The sequence below is a fragment of the Danio rerio genome, chromosome 8 (assembly GCF_052040795.2).
Source record: "Danio rerio strain M-AB ecotype USA chromosome 8, GRCz13ab, whole genome shotgun sequence".
Classification (NCBI taxonomy): Eukaryota; Metazoa; Chordata; class Actinopteri; order Cypriniformes; family Danionidae; genus Danio; species Danio rerio.
In genome coordinates, this window is record NC_141028.1 from 59,222,501 (window position 1) to 59,241,219 (window position 18,719).

At 33.5% G+C, this 18,719-nt stretch overlaps 1 protein-coding gene and 1 long non-coding RNA gene across 2 annotated transcripts; one reads left to right on the top strand and one right to left on the bottom strand.

Annotated features, from left to right (window-relative positions):
• Positions 1-522: 522 nt before the first annotated feature.
• Positions 523-17,814, bottom strand: tbx16 (T-box transcription factor 16). The gene is given in 9 exon segments (NM_131058.1): positions 523-1,947; positions 3,879-4,092; positions 4,812-4,891; positions 5,848-5,918; positions 7,010-7,156; positions 9,740-9,904; positions 12,891-12,993; positions 15,499-15,655; positions 17,633-17,814. Coding segments are annotated over 9 exon segments (1,413 nt in total). The 5' UTR covers positions 17,649-17,814; the 3' UTR covers positions 523-1,487.
• Positions 12,862-16,040, top strand: LOC141375942 (uncharacterized). Its single transcript, XR_015498570.1, has 3 exons — positions 12,862-13,062; positions 13,170-13,340; positions 13,431-16,040. It is a non-coding gene; the product is annotated as an uncharacterized LOC141375942 (long non-coding RNA).
• Positions 17,815-18,719: the final 905 nt, after the last annotated feature.

Below are 18,719 nucleotides of genomic sequence, written 5' to 3' on the forward strand. Positions count from 1 at the left end.
AGTAAGTCACAATTAGGGGTTTCATTCTTAAAACTATTTTAAAACCTATTAATTTTAACATTGTAATATAAAAAACTAACAATTTAAAATACTCATAATAAAGTGAAATAATTCTGTTTTCAAATCTGCACTGGCAGATGATTTTGAGATAAAAACAAATTTAAGTATTGATAAAATCTTGAATTAAAATGCATACTTTACAAGGAACAATAACCGAAAATTAAGTGTTTTTTATAGATTAAGAAGAAAAAAACTTATTTATGATTTATTAATAATGAAAAAAATAATCAAATCTTTTACTTGTCATTTTTCATTATATTTTTAGAGAGTTTTTAAGTTTAAATATCGATACATTTTAAAATCAAATATGCATTTTTAGACAAATAAAATTAAGTAATAAAGACAAATAATAAGTAATAATTAAGTGAGTTTTTAAAACTCGCGCACAACAAAATGTACAATTTTAAATACTTATTGTAAAGTTTAATTACTTTGTTTTATTGAAATCTTTTTTTTTTTTTCTTTTAAACTGCACTGGCAGATTTTGACATAAAAAAACATAAATCTAAGTATCCATAAAATCTTAAATTAAAATGCTTTTTTTTTCACTAAATAAAAAGCGAAATTAAGTGGGGTTGTTTTGTTGATAGTTTTAAGGAAAACCCCTTGTGATTTGATAATAATGAAAAAATAAGCACATTTTTTACTTTTAATTTTTCTTTATATTTTTTGAGAGTTTTTAAGTCTAAATATCGATACATTTTTTAATCAAACATGCACTTTTTTTTTAGACGAAAGTCCAGAAATAGCAAGTGAAAATAGTGAGTTTTTAATTTAAAACTACTTAAATAATCTGCCAGTGGTGTTAGTGAATTAATATCGTTTCATTTTAAAATATGGAAAAACTGAATTTTAAACTTATAATAACATAATATTTATTTATTATAAATTAAATTATTTTAATAATTATTTATCTATAATAACATAATAATTTATGTAAAAATAATAATAAAAATACGTTATTAGATTGAAATACTTTTTTGTTTTTAAATCTGCACTGGCAGATTAATTTTACATTAAAACATAAATCTAAATATGGATAAAAGATTAAATTAAAATGCATATTTTTACTCTAAATAATAAGTGTAACTATATTATTTTACTAACCCCACTATCCAAATATTTAGCTAGTTATAAATAAAAACTCTCAATTTTCACTCATGATTTCCTAAAACATTTTTATTTTTGTCTTGTCAATTTAATTTAACAGTTAATCAATATTTAGACTAGAAACTCAGTCAGAAAATTAGGATACTTCTTGCAAGTGTAGTTAGTGCGTCCTCTCACAGTTTGTGTTCACTTTTGGTACACTCAGTACCGGGCGACTTCGTGTGCCATTTTACAGGTCATGAGAAACCATCCAGACCTCATCGTGCAGAAAATTAAAAATAAGCATCCTCAAAATGGTCTCTCAATCGGTGTCCGGCTCACCAGCACGAGTATGAGAAAAGCGGATACTGGCTCCAATCGCCAACGTTTCCATGGTGATAGCCATGATGGACAGCTTGGCTGCTGTATTCGGTGGGAAGGTGATGATGGGGCGGAGGTGGAGGCGGGTATTGGGATGCTGCTGCCCCGCTCCACTGCCCCAGAGACTGTTCTGTGCTGTAGTGGCTGTAAAGCGGATGAGTTCCCAGCATGCCTGGTTTGGCCTGGGTGATGGCCATGTTTAGCACTCCAGCGTACTCCTGGTGTCCTGCAGAGGGATGCGGAGGGAGGCTGAACTCTGGAGCGGAGGAGGGCTTGCTGGAGCTGTCTGTGTCGGGCACGGTGGCCACGTCCAAGACTCGGGACTCAAAGCTGGGACGTCCCGCGCTTCCACATGCACTGCTGCCGCCAACGCTGGAAGATGAAGATGGAGACGGGGATTTGCCGTATTCGTGAAATCTGTGGAAGAGATTTAGATTTTAGTCACTCTGATAAACTCATTTTGGGCCCTGTTTACACTGATACTTTAGTTTTAAAATGCATAAGTTTTGCTAGGGTTAGGTCATCCGTCAACACTACGCCAGAGTTTTTAAGCGCTGAAAACGGAGCATTTTGGAAACGCTGAAGAGGCTGTTTTCATTTTAAAATGCTGCTGCTCCGAGTCAAATTAGATAGGGAAAACAGACATCTGAAACCGGAGATGGAGCTGCAGACATCAGCTTATCTGATTGGGGCTTTTTCCTCAATATTAAGTAGCCTTGCATCCTCTCCCTGTAAGTTCAGACTTTGCAAGTTTGATATGGAAAACAAACTCCCGAGGACACATCGGGTAAATCTTTAAAGGGAACAGTGTAGGCGACTTTATAACCTCATTAACATCAGCCCAGCTATGCTGTGTCACTTTATTAAAGGGTCATGACACCCACCCACTTTCGGTTCACGTCCACCCAAGCGGCAACCTCCCGCTCTCACTCGGGAGGCCAATACGGATGTAACTTAAACTGCAATACATGGAAAACCCGCTAGTCCTGCCTCCATAATAGAGCAGATTTCAATTGAGCCCACTGTTAGAATGGTCGACTTTACAGCAGAAGTAAAGGTGTTTACAGCCTGGAACAAAGAACAATTTTGGTGTATATAGCTAATATTACCCTTCATGACAACTGTGAGGAGGGGATGAATTTTTTTATAACTCATCAGTTACTTTTATATTAGGTTATATTAAGCTTGCATAATTAAGGGCGGGGCCACTTGAGTGACAGCTAGGTCTCGCTGGTCGCCGTCACGCCACCTCAGCTGACTCCGGCAGATTGGCCTCTGATGTTCATCATATTTTTGTGTTGTTTTATGTGGCTTTACACAGTTCGTTGCCTTTTGGGATTATTTTCTACAATTATCAGATGATATGGGATGCTGTGTGCACTTAATTGTGCTCACAAACCGTTCACCTGGCCTCCGTTTCCCATGTGAGTAAAGTTATATACTTATATACCATCTCTATACATGTATTTGTTTTATTTAAGATCATTTATGGTTTATATTTATATTTAGAGTTGTAATGCACTGCAGAATCTGACAGATTGATTAGCTGTGGGCTCTAGATCAGTCATCTGAAGTGTTGTCATACAGTGTTATGCTGGATTTCATCAATAGTCCTGCATTTACACAGACTATATCTGAAGTGTTTGGAAGTAATTCACGTTTTCCTCCTGTAGAAAAAAGTCATAAGAGCAATGTTTAGTGGCTCAGTGTATTACAGCAGTGTTTTTAAAAGACTAAACACTTTATTGATATAGTAGATACAGCCAAGCACATGTGGTCAGAACACAAACGAGTCGCAGGTGATGAAGTATTGAGCGTTCCTCCCAAAATAAAGTGTGTCTAAACCAGGTCCAAGCAAAATGCCAGCAGTGTCTGCAGCTCCGCTCACTCTCCGCCTCTTTGCCCTTGTTTGGTATCCCGCCGTCAGTGCGATGACGCGCGAACAAAATGGCGACGGTTGCTCGCGCCTACTTGTGGCTTCTTTTGCGCTCTTCAGAAACCTATGGGTGACGTCACGGATGCTACGTCCGTATATTTTACAGTCTATGGGTCCACCTCAGAATTTAGCCTACTCAATTCACCTGTACCGCATGTCTTTGGACTGTTGGAGAAACCGGAGCACCCGGAGGAAACCCACACGAACGCAGGGAGAACATGCAAACTCCACACAGAAACGCCTACTGACCCAGCCGAGGCTCGGACCAGTGACCTTGCAGTGAGGCGACAGCACAATCTACTGCGCCACCGCGTCACCCAATTTAAGTGAATTGAAATAAACAATTAAGTTGCCCCCCCTCCCAAATAAAACTCAAGAGTTGTATTGATTTGGTTTGAACAAGCAAAGGTACCTGTACGGCTGGTATGTGTTCTGTCCTGGAACGAGCTGCTCGGAGCTGTACACGTCTCGATGGTCTGATCCCAGTGGGGACTCTGGACGGAGAGCGTGTCCGCTGTCCCGGTCGCAAGCTCCGCCCCATGGGGAGTATCGCTCAGCCTTCACCTCCAGCTCTTTACGGCCCGCATGCTCATCATCCAGAGCTTCACACGATGACGGCTGGACATCTGCGGAGAAGAATATGTTTGTATTTTAAAGACATTTCAATTTTGATTTAAGGTTTATGATCCAATTAGAACCACGAGTTTGGTAAACAAATTAAGTCTCTGGTATAATATATTGTTGAAGTCAGACTTATTAGCCGTCCTGTATATTTCCCCCCAATTGAACAGAGAGAAGATTATTTTCAACACATTTCTAAACATAATAGTTTTAATGACTCATTTCTAATACCTGACACTAGTATTCAGCTTAAAGTGACATTTAAAGGCTTAACTAGGTTAATTAGGGTAACGTTAGGGTAATTAGCCAAGTCATTGTATACAGTGGTTTGATCTGTAGACAACTGAACAATTATTCCTGAAGGGGGCTAATAATATTGACCTTAAAAGGGCTTTAAAAATTTGATAACTGCTTTTACTCTAGCTGAAATAAAACAAATACGACTTTCTCCAGGGGAAAAAAGATTATATTAAATACTATGTCAAATTTCCTCACTCTGTTAAACATCATCTGGGAAATATATGAAAAAATTCAAAGGGAAGCTAATAATTCTGACTTATTAACTGTATGTCTACTAAAAGACAAACTAAACTGTATTAAATCCTAAACATTTCTATGTTGTTGAATAATAATATTACCCAAATCAATATAAAAACTGAATTAATATATATTTACTGGGCTTACTCGTTAGTTTATTTGATTTTAAATGCTTAAAAACAATTACCTCGTGGGCTTCCATGTTCAGACTCTTTCGACATTTTCTTTGCAACTCGCTCGGGATCAGGCAGATTTCTGTTTGCCCGCCTGTGAAAGGAAAAATCAATGAAGCAAAACGTTTAACAATTTATTTCAAGGATTGGAAACTTTAAAATAATACAGTATATACCGTTGAAGTCAGAATTATTAGCCCCCCTGAATTATTATCCGCCCTGTATATTTGTTCCTCTAATTTCTGTTTAATGGAGAGCAGATTTCTTCAACACATTTATAAACATAATAGTTTGTTCTGTAGACTATCAAAAGAAATAGCTTAAAGGGGCTATTAGTTTTGACCTTAAAATGGTTTTACATTAAAAACTGCTTTTATTCTAGCCAAAATAAAACAAAATAAGACTTAAGATTATATGAAAAAATATTACAGAAATTACTGTGAAAATGTTCTTGCTCTGTTAAACATCATTTGAGAAATAAAAAAATAAATTATAGAGGGTTTAATAATTCTGATTTCCACTATATAAATACTAAATATAATTTATCTTTTTTTTTTGAATACCATATTTATGTATTTTAATGAGCTATTTTACGAAACCTTATTTGTGACCAAAAAGTTATTTTAACTTTTTTTTTTTTTAATTTTTAATTAGAGTTCTTGTTAAAAATAGATATGGTTTTGTTTTCAGAAATAACGTCAAAAAAATGAGTGATTTTTTTCTTAAAACATGCAAAACAGACAATCTTAAAATAATGCAAAGGTAAAGGTAAAATAATGCCGTTTTCAGATTGAAATAGTATTATTTGACAATCCATTGGCAAACTATTTTGCTTGTTTTAAAGAAAACTTCTGAAAAGAAAACAATATTTTTTTTTGTCAAGAAAATGCTTCTTAATGATGGAATCTGTATATGATCTGACCAGAAACGAGAGAAAAAAAATCTAATTAATGCATTTTTTTGCAGTGTAGAATTAAAAAAATATATATTTTACTTGCAACAAGTAATGACATTTTTTTTTTTTTTTTAAGAAATTTGAGAAAATTTTACCTTTTAGAGTTTGTTCCCTCATCTCTAAATCCTTTGGCAAAGGGATTGTGGTCAATTTTCAGCTTTGTAATCTGTCAGAGAAATAATGTTAGCATCAATATCAGTAGTAATTCAATAAAATTGCTGGTATTTATTCAGTCAAAGATAGTGTGTGTAGGAACTTAAAGAGATAGTTCACCAAAAAAAGAAGATTAACTCATTATTTACCGTCTAGTATGTGGTTTAAAACCTTTATTAGCTGCTTTATAAGTTTCTGGCACCCATTGATTCAATTCAATTCAGCTTTATTTGTATAGCGCTTTTACAATGTAGATTGTGTCAAAGCAGCTTCACATAAATGGTCATAGTAACTGGAACAGTGTGGTTCAGGTTTTAGTGTTTAAGTTCAGTTCAGTTCAGTTTAGCTCAGTTCAGTGTGATTTAATCATTACTGAGAGTTCAAACACTGAAGAGCAAATTCATCGATGCGTAGGTCTACCAATCCTGAACCATGCGAGGCAGTGGCGACAGCGGAGAGGGAAAAAAAAAAACTTCACCTGATGGGAGTGAAGAAAAAAAACCTTGAGAGAACCAGACTCAGTTGGGCACGACCATTTTAATTTCTCCGCTGGCCAAAAGTCTTGTGCAGAGCTTCATTGACCTCCATACAGTCGAAAAAAGAATTGCTATGGAAGTCAATCGGTGGCAAAATTCTTCAAAATATCTTCTTTCTTGTTCAACAAAAAAATTCTAAAATGTTTCTTTGCTGAACACAAAAAAAGATATTCTGAAGTATGTTGACACCAATGGACTTCCATAATCATTATTGTTTCTACCATATGAAGCAATATTTATTATGGAAGTCAATTGGTGCCAAAATTCTCCGAAGTATCTTTTGTGTTCAACAAAGCAATTCAAAAAGGTTTCTTTGTTGAACAACAAAAGAAGATATTTTAAAGAATGTTAGCACCAACTGACTTGCATAGTAATTATTTCTACCATATGAAACAATAACTACTATGGAGGTCAGTTGGTGCCAAAAAATTTTCGAAATATCTTCTTTTTCATCCAACAAAGAACTCAAATGGGTTTGGAACAAGTAAATGATGACTGACTTTTCCTTTTTGGGGTGAATCATCTCTTTAAATCCCTTTTTGTTTTTGTGTTTTATAACTGGTCTTACTTTAGTGTTCTGGTAGGCAGTGACGGCAGTAAAGGAGGTCTCGGGGAAGGTAAAGGTTTGGAAGACGCTCCAGCGGACGCTGTACAGATCATCAGCCTGAACAATGTGGAAACGTGGATGGTAGCGGTGCATAGAGTGAAGGATAATCTGAAGGAGAAGAACAGGCAAGAGTTAAAATCCAAAAATATTGACCCCAAGCATCTTAGAGGACTTTAAATTTAGATATTTAAAAAATAGTTTCCTTAATCTGAGCCAGTTTTGGCAAGTTTGCCGGTAACACTTTAATTTAAAGTGATGTACACTGTAAAACATGCTGGATTTCACACAATTTCTTTTATTGTTCATTTAACATAAAACAATTAAGTTGTCCCAAAAAACTCAGGTATTGTGTTAATTCAGCTCAATATAAATGAAAAAAAATATATTTTTGAGTGTAGTTACACATCCTCCATGCACTTATTATAGTAATTACAATAAATTTCATGGAACTAATCTTAAATTTGTAAACGACTCACATTCTAACCCCAAACATCTAGTAAGTGCATTTAATTAATATTACTCAGTAGTTCAATTAATAATTACACTGTAAATACACACACAAAATTCTGCTGCTTGTTCAAACATATTTATAATCAACTGAAACAACACAATGATTGAGATTTGTTTTGAATTTGTAAATGAAATGTAAATGGCTTGTAAATAACTTGTCTTATTTGTGTTGGGACAACATGAAGAAACTTTGTGGGTTTTTTACAGTATACGCATCTTAAAGGAAATGAAAAAATAAAGCAAAATATATAAGAAAAAACAAAAAAGAGTACTCTATTCAACAACAACACTTTTATTTTATGTTTGTGCCCAAAAATGAGCACTCATTGGAAATGAATGGCAAACAGCAAAATATGAAGCATTCTGTTTATATTTTCCCAATAAAAATACAATTTAAGCTTTTTTTATTTGTACAAAAAATCTAACACAACACAGATAAAACACACCTAAATAAAGGTCTGAGCTTGTAAATTATGCACACACACACACACACACACACTTCCCAAATTGTAACTGAAAACTATTGCCATTTATTTTTGTATCATTTTTGATATTTATACACAATCAAAAAATACCAGATTTCACCATCGTCACACAATTTTAGGGTTCTGAACTCAAATGGTTTTACTGAAGAAAAATAGATATTAAATAGAGCATAAAAGAAGCATATTTCATATAAAAACATGGTACTTTTTGATGTATATAATTAAATATACAAAAATTTCAAAGTATATATTTAAAATGCTAGATTGTATTTATCAAAGATATCCGCAAGCATCTTAGAGAACATTTTTTGTGGTGCAAAACTATTCAATCATTAATTTGCCTTCGGCTTAGTCTCTATTTCAAAAGTCACCACAGCGGAATGAACTGCCAACTATTCCAGCATATGTTTTACGCAGCGGGTGCCCTGTGAAATTGTCCTTGCACTGTTAAACATTATTTGAGAAATATATTTTTTTTTAAATTCAAAGGGGCTTAATAATTCTGATTTCAACTGTGTATATCTATGTATATAATTTATCTTTTTTTTTATAAATACCGTCATTTATTTCTGTATTTTAGTGAGCTATTTTACGATACGTTATTTCTTTTGACATTTCTTAAATGTTCTTGTTAAAAATAGGTATGGTTTTGTTTTTTGTTTTATCAAAAAATTTTGTGATTTTTTTCTTAAAACATGCAAAACAATCAGTCTTTAAGTAAAATAATGCCATTTTCAAATTAAAATATTATTATTTGACATTCCATAGGCAAACTATTTTGCTTGTTTTAAAGAAAAACTCATTTAAATTTGACTTATTATTTCTGAAAAGAAAACAATATTTTTATTTTATGCCCTTCCAGCCGCAACACAGTACTTGAAAACACACACACTCATACGCTCTAGGAAATAAAGGTACGTGAGCTGTCATTGGGGTGGTACCTTTTCAAAAGGTACACATTTGTACTCCAAGGGTCCATATTGGTACCTCAAAAGTATATATTAGTACCTAAATATTTTAAGAGGAACACTTTTGTACTTTTTAGGTACTAATATGTATCCTTGAGGTATTAATATGGAAAGCTTGCGTATCTTTATTTCTGAGAGTGTACAGCCAATTTAGGTAATTCAATTCCCCTACAGCGCATGTGTTTGGACTGTGGGGGAAATCTGAGCATCCAAAGAAACCCACACCAACACGGGGAGAACATGCAAACTCCACACAGAAATGACCACTGGCCCAGCTGGGACTCAAACCAGCAACCTTCTTGCTGTGAGGTGACAGTACGAACCACTGAGCCACTGTGCCGCCCCGCAAAATTATTATTATTTTTTTTTAATACTTGCCTCATTCTGTGCCAGCTTTTGTCTGTATTTCCGTAAAACTTTCAACAAAAGAGTTTGACTGAAAAACCTCAAAACAATTAAGCTGCCCCCTTAAAAACGGTGTTGTTTCAGCTCATTTTAAATAAGTTTGAACAAAAGCAAACGTCATTTTTGGAGTGCGCACACCCCCCAAAACACAACTACAAACTAAAACAAACCAAAATAAACAGATCTTACTTGATCAAAGGCAGTCGTTTATTTTAGTTTTTAAATTGCCATCACTTCATGTCTAAATATGTCCACATACAACTATTTAAGAGCTGCAATAAGACGGCTGTTTGAGGGTAACACTGATGCAGAACTTTACTCACATGTCCATGCTGGTCCAGTGCGTTATTGGTGAGCTTCAGCTTGAGGAAGGACACGGGCTGCTTCATCCAGTGGCTGCCGGGCGCTGGTGAATCCGGGTGCAGGTACGTCCTGTAGGGCGGCTGGGGCTCAGCTTTACCTGCAACCTCCCACTTATCCTTATTCCACTGCAGAGAAAAGAGCAAGAAGCATTTGGCTGAGTAACTGAGCACACGATTGTGACCTTAGAGTTTAAGACGAAATTATTAACCCTACTGTGAATATAATTATTATCTTTTATTTTTTTGTTTTTTATAAAGAATTGTCGCCTAACAGCAAGAAGGTCGCTGGTTCGAGCACCAGCTGGAACTATTGGCATTTCTATGTAGAGTTTGCATGTTCTCCCCGTGTTGGCGTGGGTTTCCTCCGGGTGCTCCGGTTTTCCCCACAGTCCAAACACATGCGCTATAGGGGAATTGATGGACTAAGTTGGCAGTAGTGTATGAGTGTGTGTGTGTGTGTGTGTGTGTGTGTGTGTGTGTGTGTGTGTGTGTGTGTGTGTGTGTGTGTGTGTGAATGTGAGTGTGGATGGGTGTTTCCTAGAACTGGGTTGCAGCTGGAAGGGCATCCGATGTGTAAAACAGAGTTGGCGGTTCATTCCACTGTGTTGACCCCTGATAAATAAAGGGACTAAGCAGAAGGAAAATGAATGAATGTAATTGCTGTTTAAAGGAGAAAAGCTCACAACAAGAAGATAGTTTGAAGAATGTTTGAAGAAAACCTGTAACCCCTGACTTGTATAGTAGATGGATGTCAATGGTTACCGGTTTACATGAGTTATCAAAATATCTTTAAATTGTGACAGAAATTAATTCTTGGGGTGAACTATCCCTTTAAAAGAGAGAGACAATTTTTGACAAGTTTGATTTTTTCTTTTTTTAATAAAATAGTTTTAATTACTAATCTCTTTCATCTTTGCTTTGATGACAGCACATAATAATTATCATTATTTTTTTTTACAAAATGTTAGTATTCGTATTAAAGTGCATTTGAAAGGCTTAACTAATCAGATTAACTAGGCAAGTCATTGGACAACAGTGGATTTTTTGTATCCAATATATTAAAAAAATCATATAATGATATTGACCTCACCTCGTGGGTTTTTACATTTGTTTAAATTACTTTGATTTCTTCCAGCCAAACTAAGAGAAATAAGACTTTCTCCAGATGCAAAGAATACTAAGACTGTCAAAATAAAATCCTTACTCTGTTAAATACTTATTTCAAAAATAATTCAAGCAATATAAAAAATTACAATTTCAAAAGAGGCTAAAAATCTCATCTTCAGCTGCTCACCTTTAGCGGTGGCCGTGACCATAAGGTGTGATGATCAAGTGTGTGTGGCGCTGGGGTGGGAGAGTATGTGTGAACTACAGTCATAATTCTGTCGTTATTTACTCACCCTCGACTTGTTTCAAAGAAGTTAGGTTTGTTTTTTCAGTTGAACACAAAAGTAGATATTTTGAAGAAGGTTTAAAAACCGATAACATCCACTCTCACGGTATGTTTTTTTTTCTACTATGAATGTCAATTTCTGCTATATAATTCAAAACATCTTCTTTTGTATTCAACAGAAAAAAAATACACGAAAAAGATATTTCGAAGAATGTTTAAAAAACGGTAACCATCGACTTCTATAGTATTTGTTTTTTTCTACAACGAATGTCATTTTTGCAACATTCTTCAAAATATCTTCTTCTGTATTCAACACGACAAAAAGAAATTACACGAAAAAGATATTTCGAAGAATAATTAAAAAACAATACCCTTCGACTTCCATAGTATGTTTTTTTATCGATTATTGATGTCAATATTTGCAACTTACTTCAAAATATCTTCTTTTGCGTTCAACAGAAAAAAAAAAATCACACAAAGATATTTTGAAGAATGTTAAAAAAATAGAGTAACTGTTGACTTTCATAGTTCTTTTTTTGTCGATTATGGATGTCAGTTTTTGCAGTATTTTTCAAAACATCTTCTTTTGTATTCAACAGAACAAAAAAAAAAACACAAAAGATATTTTGAAGAATGTTTAAAAACCGGTAACCATAAACTTCTATAGTATTTGTTTACTTTTCTACTATGAATTCCAGTTTTTGCAACATTCTTCAAAGTATCTTCTTCTGTATTCAACACAACAAAAAAAATTACACAAAAAAGATATTTCGAAGAATGTTTAAAAAACGGTACCCATCGACTACCATAGTATTTGTTTTTTATCGATTATAGATGTCAATTTTTGCAACTTGCTTCAAAATATCTTCTTTTGTGTTCAACAGAAAAAAAAATTACAAAAAGATGTTTTGAAGAATGTTAAAAAACCGGTAACCATCGACTTCTATAGTATTTTTTTGTACTATGAATGTCAATTTTTGCAACATTCTTCAGAATATCTTCTTTTGTGTTCAACAGAACAAAAACAAATCACAAAGATATTTCGAAGAATGTTTAAAAATGGTAACTATTGATTTCCATAGTAATTGTTTTCTATCGATTATGGATGTCAATTTTTGCAACATTCTTCAAAATATCTTCTTTTGTGTTCAACAGATTAAAAACAAAACCCACAACGAAGATATTTCGAAGAATGTTTAAAAACCGGTCACCATCGACTTCCATCATAGTTTTTTTTTTAAATATGGGTGTCAATTTTTGCAACATTCTTCAAAAAATATTCTCTTGTGTTCAACAGAACAAAAAAAATCACACAAGGAAAAATAAATAAACAAAAAATAAATAAATAAATAAATAAATGTCAAAAGAGGGCTAATAATCTTGTCTTCAACTGCACACCTTTAGCAGTGGCCGTGACCATAAGGTGTGCTGAAGTGTGTGTGTGGTGGTGCTGGGGTGTGAGAGTATGTGTGAACGAGAGTGTGTTGGGCCAAAACCCCCCAGTGGGCTCTGTAAAAACAGGAAGAGTTGGGGCTCTTTGAAGTAGGAGAGAGCAATCAGTGGTGAGAACGTTTCGGGGAGACACAAGTGACAACGTCCCGTCCCATCACCACCCCCCAAAACGATCCAATTCATTCCCAATTCAACCAACAGCTCTTCATTTCAATAGAGCGGTCTAAACAGCATTCACATGGATAACAGAGTGTGATCTGGGTTTACCTTATATCTCAGACCGTCTTCTGGTACCATGTCCACCAGTAAGATGTACTTTGCATACGGCACCAGTCCAGACAAGCTGATTTTGCAGTGTGGAAACATCCTTCTGTGAGATGACAACACAAGTTAATAAAAAAGTATAAAAGTAGATATTTCAAAGAATGTTTAAAAACTGGTAACTATCAACTTTCATAATATTATTTTTTTTTCATAGCATTTGTTCTCACAAGTTATTTTAAGTCTGAGTGTTTTTATTTGTTTGTTTGTTTGTTTTTTTTTCAGGTGAACACAAAAGTAGATAATTCAAACAATGTTTAAAAACCGGTAACCATCGACTTCCATGGTATTTTCTCATAGTTTTTGTTCTGATAAGTTATTTTAAGCTTAAGTTTTTGTTAGTTTGTTTCCAGATGAACACAAAAGTAGATACTTCGAAGAATGTTTAAAAACCCGGTAACCATCGACTTTCATAGTACTTTTTTTTTGTAGTATTTGTTTTCATGAGTCATTTTAAGCTTAAGTTTTTTGTTTGTTTGTTTTCAGTTAAACACAAAAGAAGATATTTTGAAGAACGTTTAAAAACTGGTAACCATCGACCTCCACAGTATTTGTTCTCACAAGTTATTTTAAGTTTTTGAGTTTTTTGGTTTGTTTGTTAATTTTTTCAATTTCACACAAAAGTAGATATTTCAAAGAATGTTTAAAAGCTGGTAACCATCGACTTCCATGGTATTCAGTTTTTTTTATTATTCATGATATTTGTTCTCACAAGTCATTTTAAGTTTTGAGAGTTTTATTTTGTTTGTTAATTTTTTTTAGTTGAACACAAAATGAGATATTTTGAAGAATGTTTAGAAACCAGTAACCATCAACTTCCATATGATTTGTTTTGTTTTTTTCTATAATATTTGTTCTCAAAAGTTATTTTAAGCTTGAGTGCTTTCGTTCGTTTGTTTTCAGTTAAACACAAAAGTAGATAATTTGAAGAATGTTTAAAAACCAGCAACCATCAACTTCCATAGTATTTGTTCTCGCAAGTTATTATAAGCTTTAGTTTTTTCGTTTGTTTAAGTTGAACACAAAACTAGATATTTCGAAGAATGTTTAAAAACTGACAACCATCGACTTCCACAGTATTTGTTTTTTCCCCCATTATGGATGCAACATTCTTCAAAATATCTTCTTTTGAGTCTTACACAACAAAAAAGTATCAAACATGTTTGGAACAAGTTAAATGTCAGTAAATGACAGCACAATTGTCATTTTTTTGTGTGTGCTGTCCCTTTTTAACGGCTTTCTTTTTATCTTTGCCATGATGACATGCCATGAGTGCATAATATTTTACTAGTTACTTTACAAGATACTAGTGTTCAGCTTAAAGTGACATTGAAAGGCTTAGAAATCTTTTATTAAGGTTTAAACATCCATTATTTTAAGGTCACGATTAACAAATGATTAACTAATACTTTTAGCTCAATAATTTTCTGCTTATTAGTTATTAAGGTAGTAGTTGGGTTTAGGATTAGAGATGCAGAATAAGATCATGCAGAATATGTAGTTTATAAAGTCTAATAAACAGTTAACATCTTAATAATAGGCAGGTAATGACCAGAAAGCCGAGACAACAAATATTTATATTTAAATCAGTTAATAAGTTAATATTTTAACTTTATGAACTTAATATTTTAAGTCAGTTTGATTGACGTAAGTTGAGATGACTAGAATAATTCATTTGATTTAACTTTAAAAATGTAAGATATTTGTTTAGTGTAGTTGATAGTGAGAATTGGTCCCTATATTAAAGTGTTACCGCATGTTTTAAAAGCAGAAGAGTTCTGGCACATTATTTTGATGGTCTTTCGCTCATTTTGATTGCTTTAAGTTACATCGCAAACTATTTCTCATTAGAATAGTAACATATTAGCTCAGAATATTGGCATTTTAAATAAATAAATAACAATAATCAATAAATATTATTTACCATATTTGCTTAGTATCTTTTAGGATCTTTTTCCAGACTATAAGAAACTTCACAGATTAAATTATCAAATTTAAGTGGACTGAACATAAAACAATTAAGCTGTTCCAAAACACTCAAGAATTGTGTTGTCTTTTTTCAGTTGAACACAAAATGAGATATTTTGAAGAATGTTTAAAAAACGGTAACCATCGACTTCCATAGTATTCGTTTTGTTTTTTCTGTAATATTAGTTCTCACAAGTTATTTTAAGCTTGAGCGTTTTTGTTTGTTTTCAGTTGAACACAAAAGTAGATATTTTGAAGAATGTTTAAAAACCGGCAGCCATCAACTTCCATGGTATTTGTTCTCACAAGTTATTATAAGCTTTAGTTTTAGTTTTTTTAGATTAGCTTTTTAGTTTTATAAGAAACTTCACAGATAAAATTAACAAATTTAGTCCAAAACTCAAGAATTGTGCTGTTTCAGCTCATTTTAAGTAAGTAGTTTGAACAAGCAGCAAAAATCTTTGAGTGTTTGCTGGAATGTTTTACATTAACCCTAACCCTAATTGTAATGTAACGTAAATAATCAACATAAAGGAACCTTCAATATGAGGTTTTGTTGATTCAAGGCTTGGTTTTGCTGACATACCTGCCAGGTTTGGTGATGATCATCTCAGTGCCGATCTCATGGAAGGATCTCCACAGCTCGGGATCCTCCAGAGTCATTCGGATGTTGCCTTGATGGTAGGAATCACCGGCTCCGGGCATGGATGGAGGAGGAGGGAGGCTGAAATTGTGCTTGAGGTCTGAGGAAAAAAGGGATGATTTGAGATGTTGTCGACGGGATTTAGTGTAAAGTCATTAAATTGTGCAAAACCAAGTCTAAAAAAGACGGAAAATGAAATTGTCTAAGAAAAAAGATGCACAGTTTGAGATGTTTTCAATGGGATTTAGTGGAAAGTCAATAAGTTGTGCAAAACTAGTTTAAAGTTGAAACATGAAATTGTCGGAAAAGGTGGATGATTTAAGATGTTTTCAGTGGGATTTAGTAAAAAAGTTATTATATACTGCATGTCTAAGTGAAAAAAAAGATGAAAAATCAAATTGTCTTGGGAATAAAAAGATGATTTGAGATGTTTTCAATGGGATTTAGTAGAAAGTCATTAAATTGTGCCAAACCAGGTCTGAAAAGATGAAAAACAGGAGAAAATTAAATGATTTGAGATGTTTTCAGTGGGTTTTTAGTGGAAAGTCGTTAAATTGTGCAAAACTGAAGGTTAAAAAAGATGAAAAATGTCCAGGAAAAAGATGGATGATTTGAAATGTTTTCAATGGGGTCTAGTCTAAAGTTATTAAATTGTGCAAAACCAAGTCTAAAAAGATGGAAAATGGGGAAAAGGTAGACAATTTTAGATGTTTTCACTGGGATTAAGTGAAAGTGATTACATTTATGCAAAACAAAGTTTTAAAAAATATGTAAAATGGGGAAAAGATGTATGATTTGAGATGTTTTGAGTGAGATTTAGTGGAAAGTCATTCAATTGTGCAAAACCAAATCTAAAAAAAGATGAAAAATGACAATCATATAGGGAATGGAAATTTTCTGGGGGAAAAGATGAATGATTTGAGATGTTTTAAGTGGGATTTAGTGGAAAGTCATTAATTTGTGCAAAACTAAGTCTAAAAAATAGAAGAAAATTAAATCGTCTTTGGAATAGACGGAGGGTTTGAGATGTTTTCAATGGGATTTAACAGAAAGTCATTAATCTGTGCAAAACCAAGTCTAAAAAACATGAAAAATCGGGGGAAAGATGGGGTGGAAGTGGGATTTGATGGAAAGTGATTCATTTATTCAAAGCCAAGTCTAAGAAAGATCCAAAATGAGGAAAAAAGATGCAGATTTGAGATGTTTTCACTGAGATTCAGTGGAAAGTCATTCAATTGGACAAATTTAAGTCTAAAAAAGATGAAAAACGACATTTGTCTTGGGAAAAGATGGACAATGTGAGATGTTTTAAGCAAGATCAATTAAAAACTAATTTAGTTGTGCAACAGTTCTAAAAAATGATGAAAAATTGAAATTTTCCAGGAAAAGATGAGCGATTTAAGATGTTTTAAGTGGGATTTAGTAGAAAGTCATTAACTTTTGCAAAACCAAGTCAAAACCAAAAAATGATGAAAGTGGAAAACTATTATCTCTGGTGTGGTTTTAAACCCGAGATTGCTTCCTCTGTTGAACACATTAGATGATATATTAAAGAATGCTGGTCGATGGTCTCTATTGACTTGCATTGTTGGAAATAAAATGACTATGGAAGTCAATGGATGCCAGCATTCTTCTAAATATCTTCTCATGTGTTCAACAGAACAAACTCAAATACACTTAATCGATACCTAGATGTTTTGCCTCGTTTCTAGTCCAAAATCTAACAAATTTCCCAAATCAAGAAGCATATTTTTTTAGTTTTCAGCAATAACAAGTCGAAATTAAGTGGTTTGTTTTCCTTAAAACAAGCTAAAATTATCTAAAAGTGGATTAAGTATAATATTAAAACTGAAATTTAGCTTTGTTTTAAGGAAAAACTCATTTAAGTTTGACTTATTTCTGAAAACAAAACACACAACATCTTTTTTCTACTTGTCTGGAAAATTCTTCTTAATTTAAGAGTTTTTAGATATTTGGACTTGAAACAAGACACAAACTCAAGTAAGTAAGTTTATTTTTGACATTATTTCATTTTTGAGTGAACTACCCCTTTAAATGCATTAAGACAAGTACTCACCTCTGATAGCCTGCATTATTTAGCCTTCTTTAAAGATGTCCTCTAAAAGAAAATGTCAGAAAATAATCTAAATCTGGTGTATCTAAGTGTTTCAGTTCAAACGCAAGGTCTCCATCAGAACTGGATTAATTCCAATGTTAAGTCCAATGCTCTGGTGTTTCTGCTCCTTCAGTGCAGGTCAGTTCCTCTGCTGTAGATGCACAGATGAGGCGTCCCACATCTTTAAGTGGGTTCGGGGAGTGGGCGGGGCTTGGACCCCCATTGCCAGCCTTTGAAGTGACACGCTGATGAGTCAATGTCGTGATCTGATTGGTTGATGGGCAGAATCAAAGAGAGTTAGCAGAGCCTTGATAGAGTCCCGGCAGGAAGAGGAGCAGCAGAGGAAACATGTCTTTATGAACTGCTAAAGGACTTTTAAGCAAATACGCACAGGCCTAAAATCTTCCATTTAATTTATTTGTATAGCGGTTTTCAGGTTATTGCATTACAATCAAATTCAGAAACGTTATTGTTATTAGTTATCATGACTTTATTAGTGAAAGCATAGTTAACCTACAGTTATATAGTATATACATTTGAAGTCAGAATTATTCGCCCTCCGGTTTATTTTTCCCAAATTTCTGTTTAACAGAGAGATTTTTTCAGCATATTTCTAAACATAACAGTTTTAATAACTCATCTCTAATAACTGATTTATTTTATCTTTGTCATGATGAAAGCACATAATATTAGATTAGATATTTTTCAAGACACTTCTATACAGCGTAAAAGTGACTTTTAAAGGCTTAACTAGGTTATATCGGTGAACTAGGCAGGTTAGGGTAATTAGGCAAGTTATTGTATAATGATGGTTTGATCTGTAGACTATCGGGGAAAAATTAGCTTAAAGGGGCTCATAATATTGTCCTTAAATTGACTTTTAAAAAATTGAAAACTGGTTTTATTCTAGCCGAAATAAAACAAATAAGACTTTCTCCAGAAGAAAAAATATTATCAGACATACTGTGAAAATTTCCTTTCGTTTATACTCATTTATTTATTATTTTTTCATGTGTGCTGTGTTTAATAATTTTTTAGTTGTGACGAT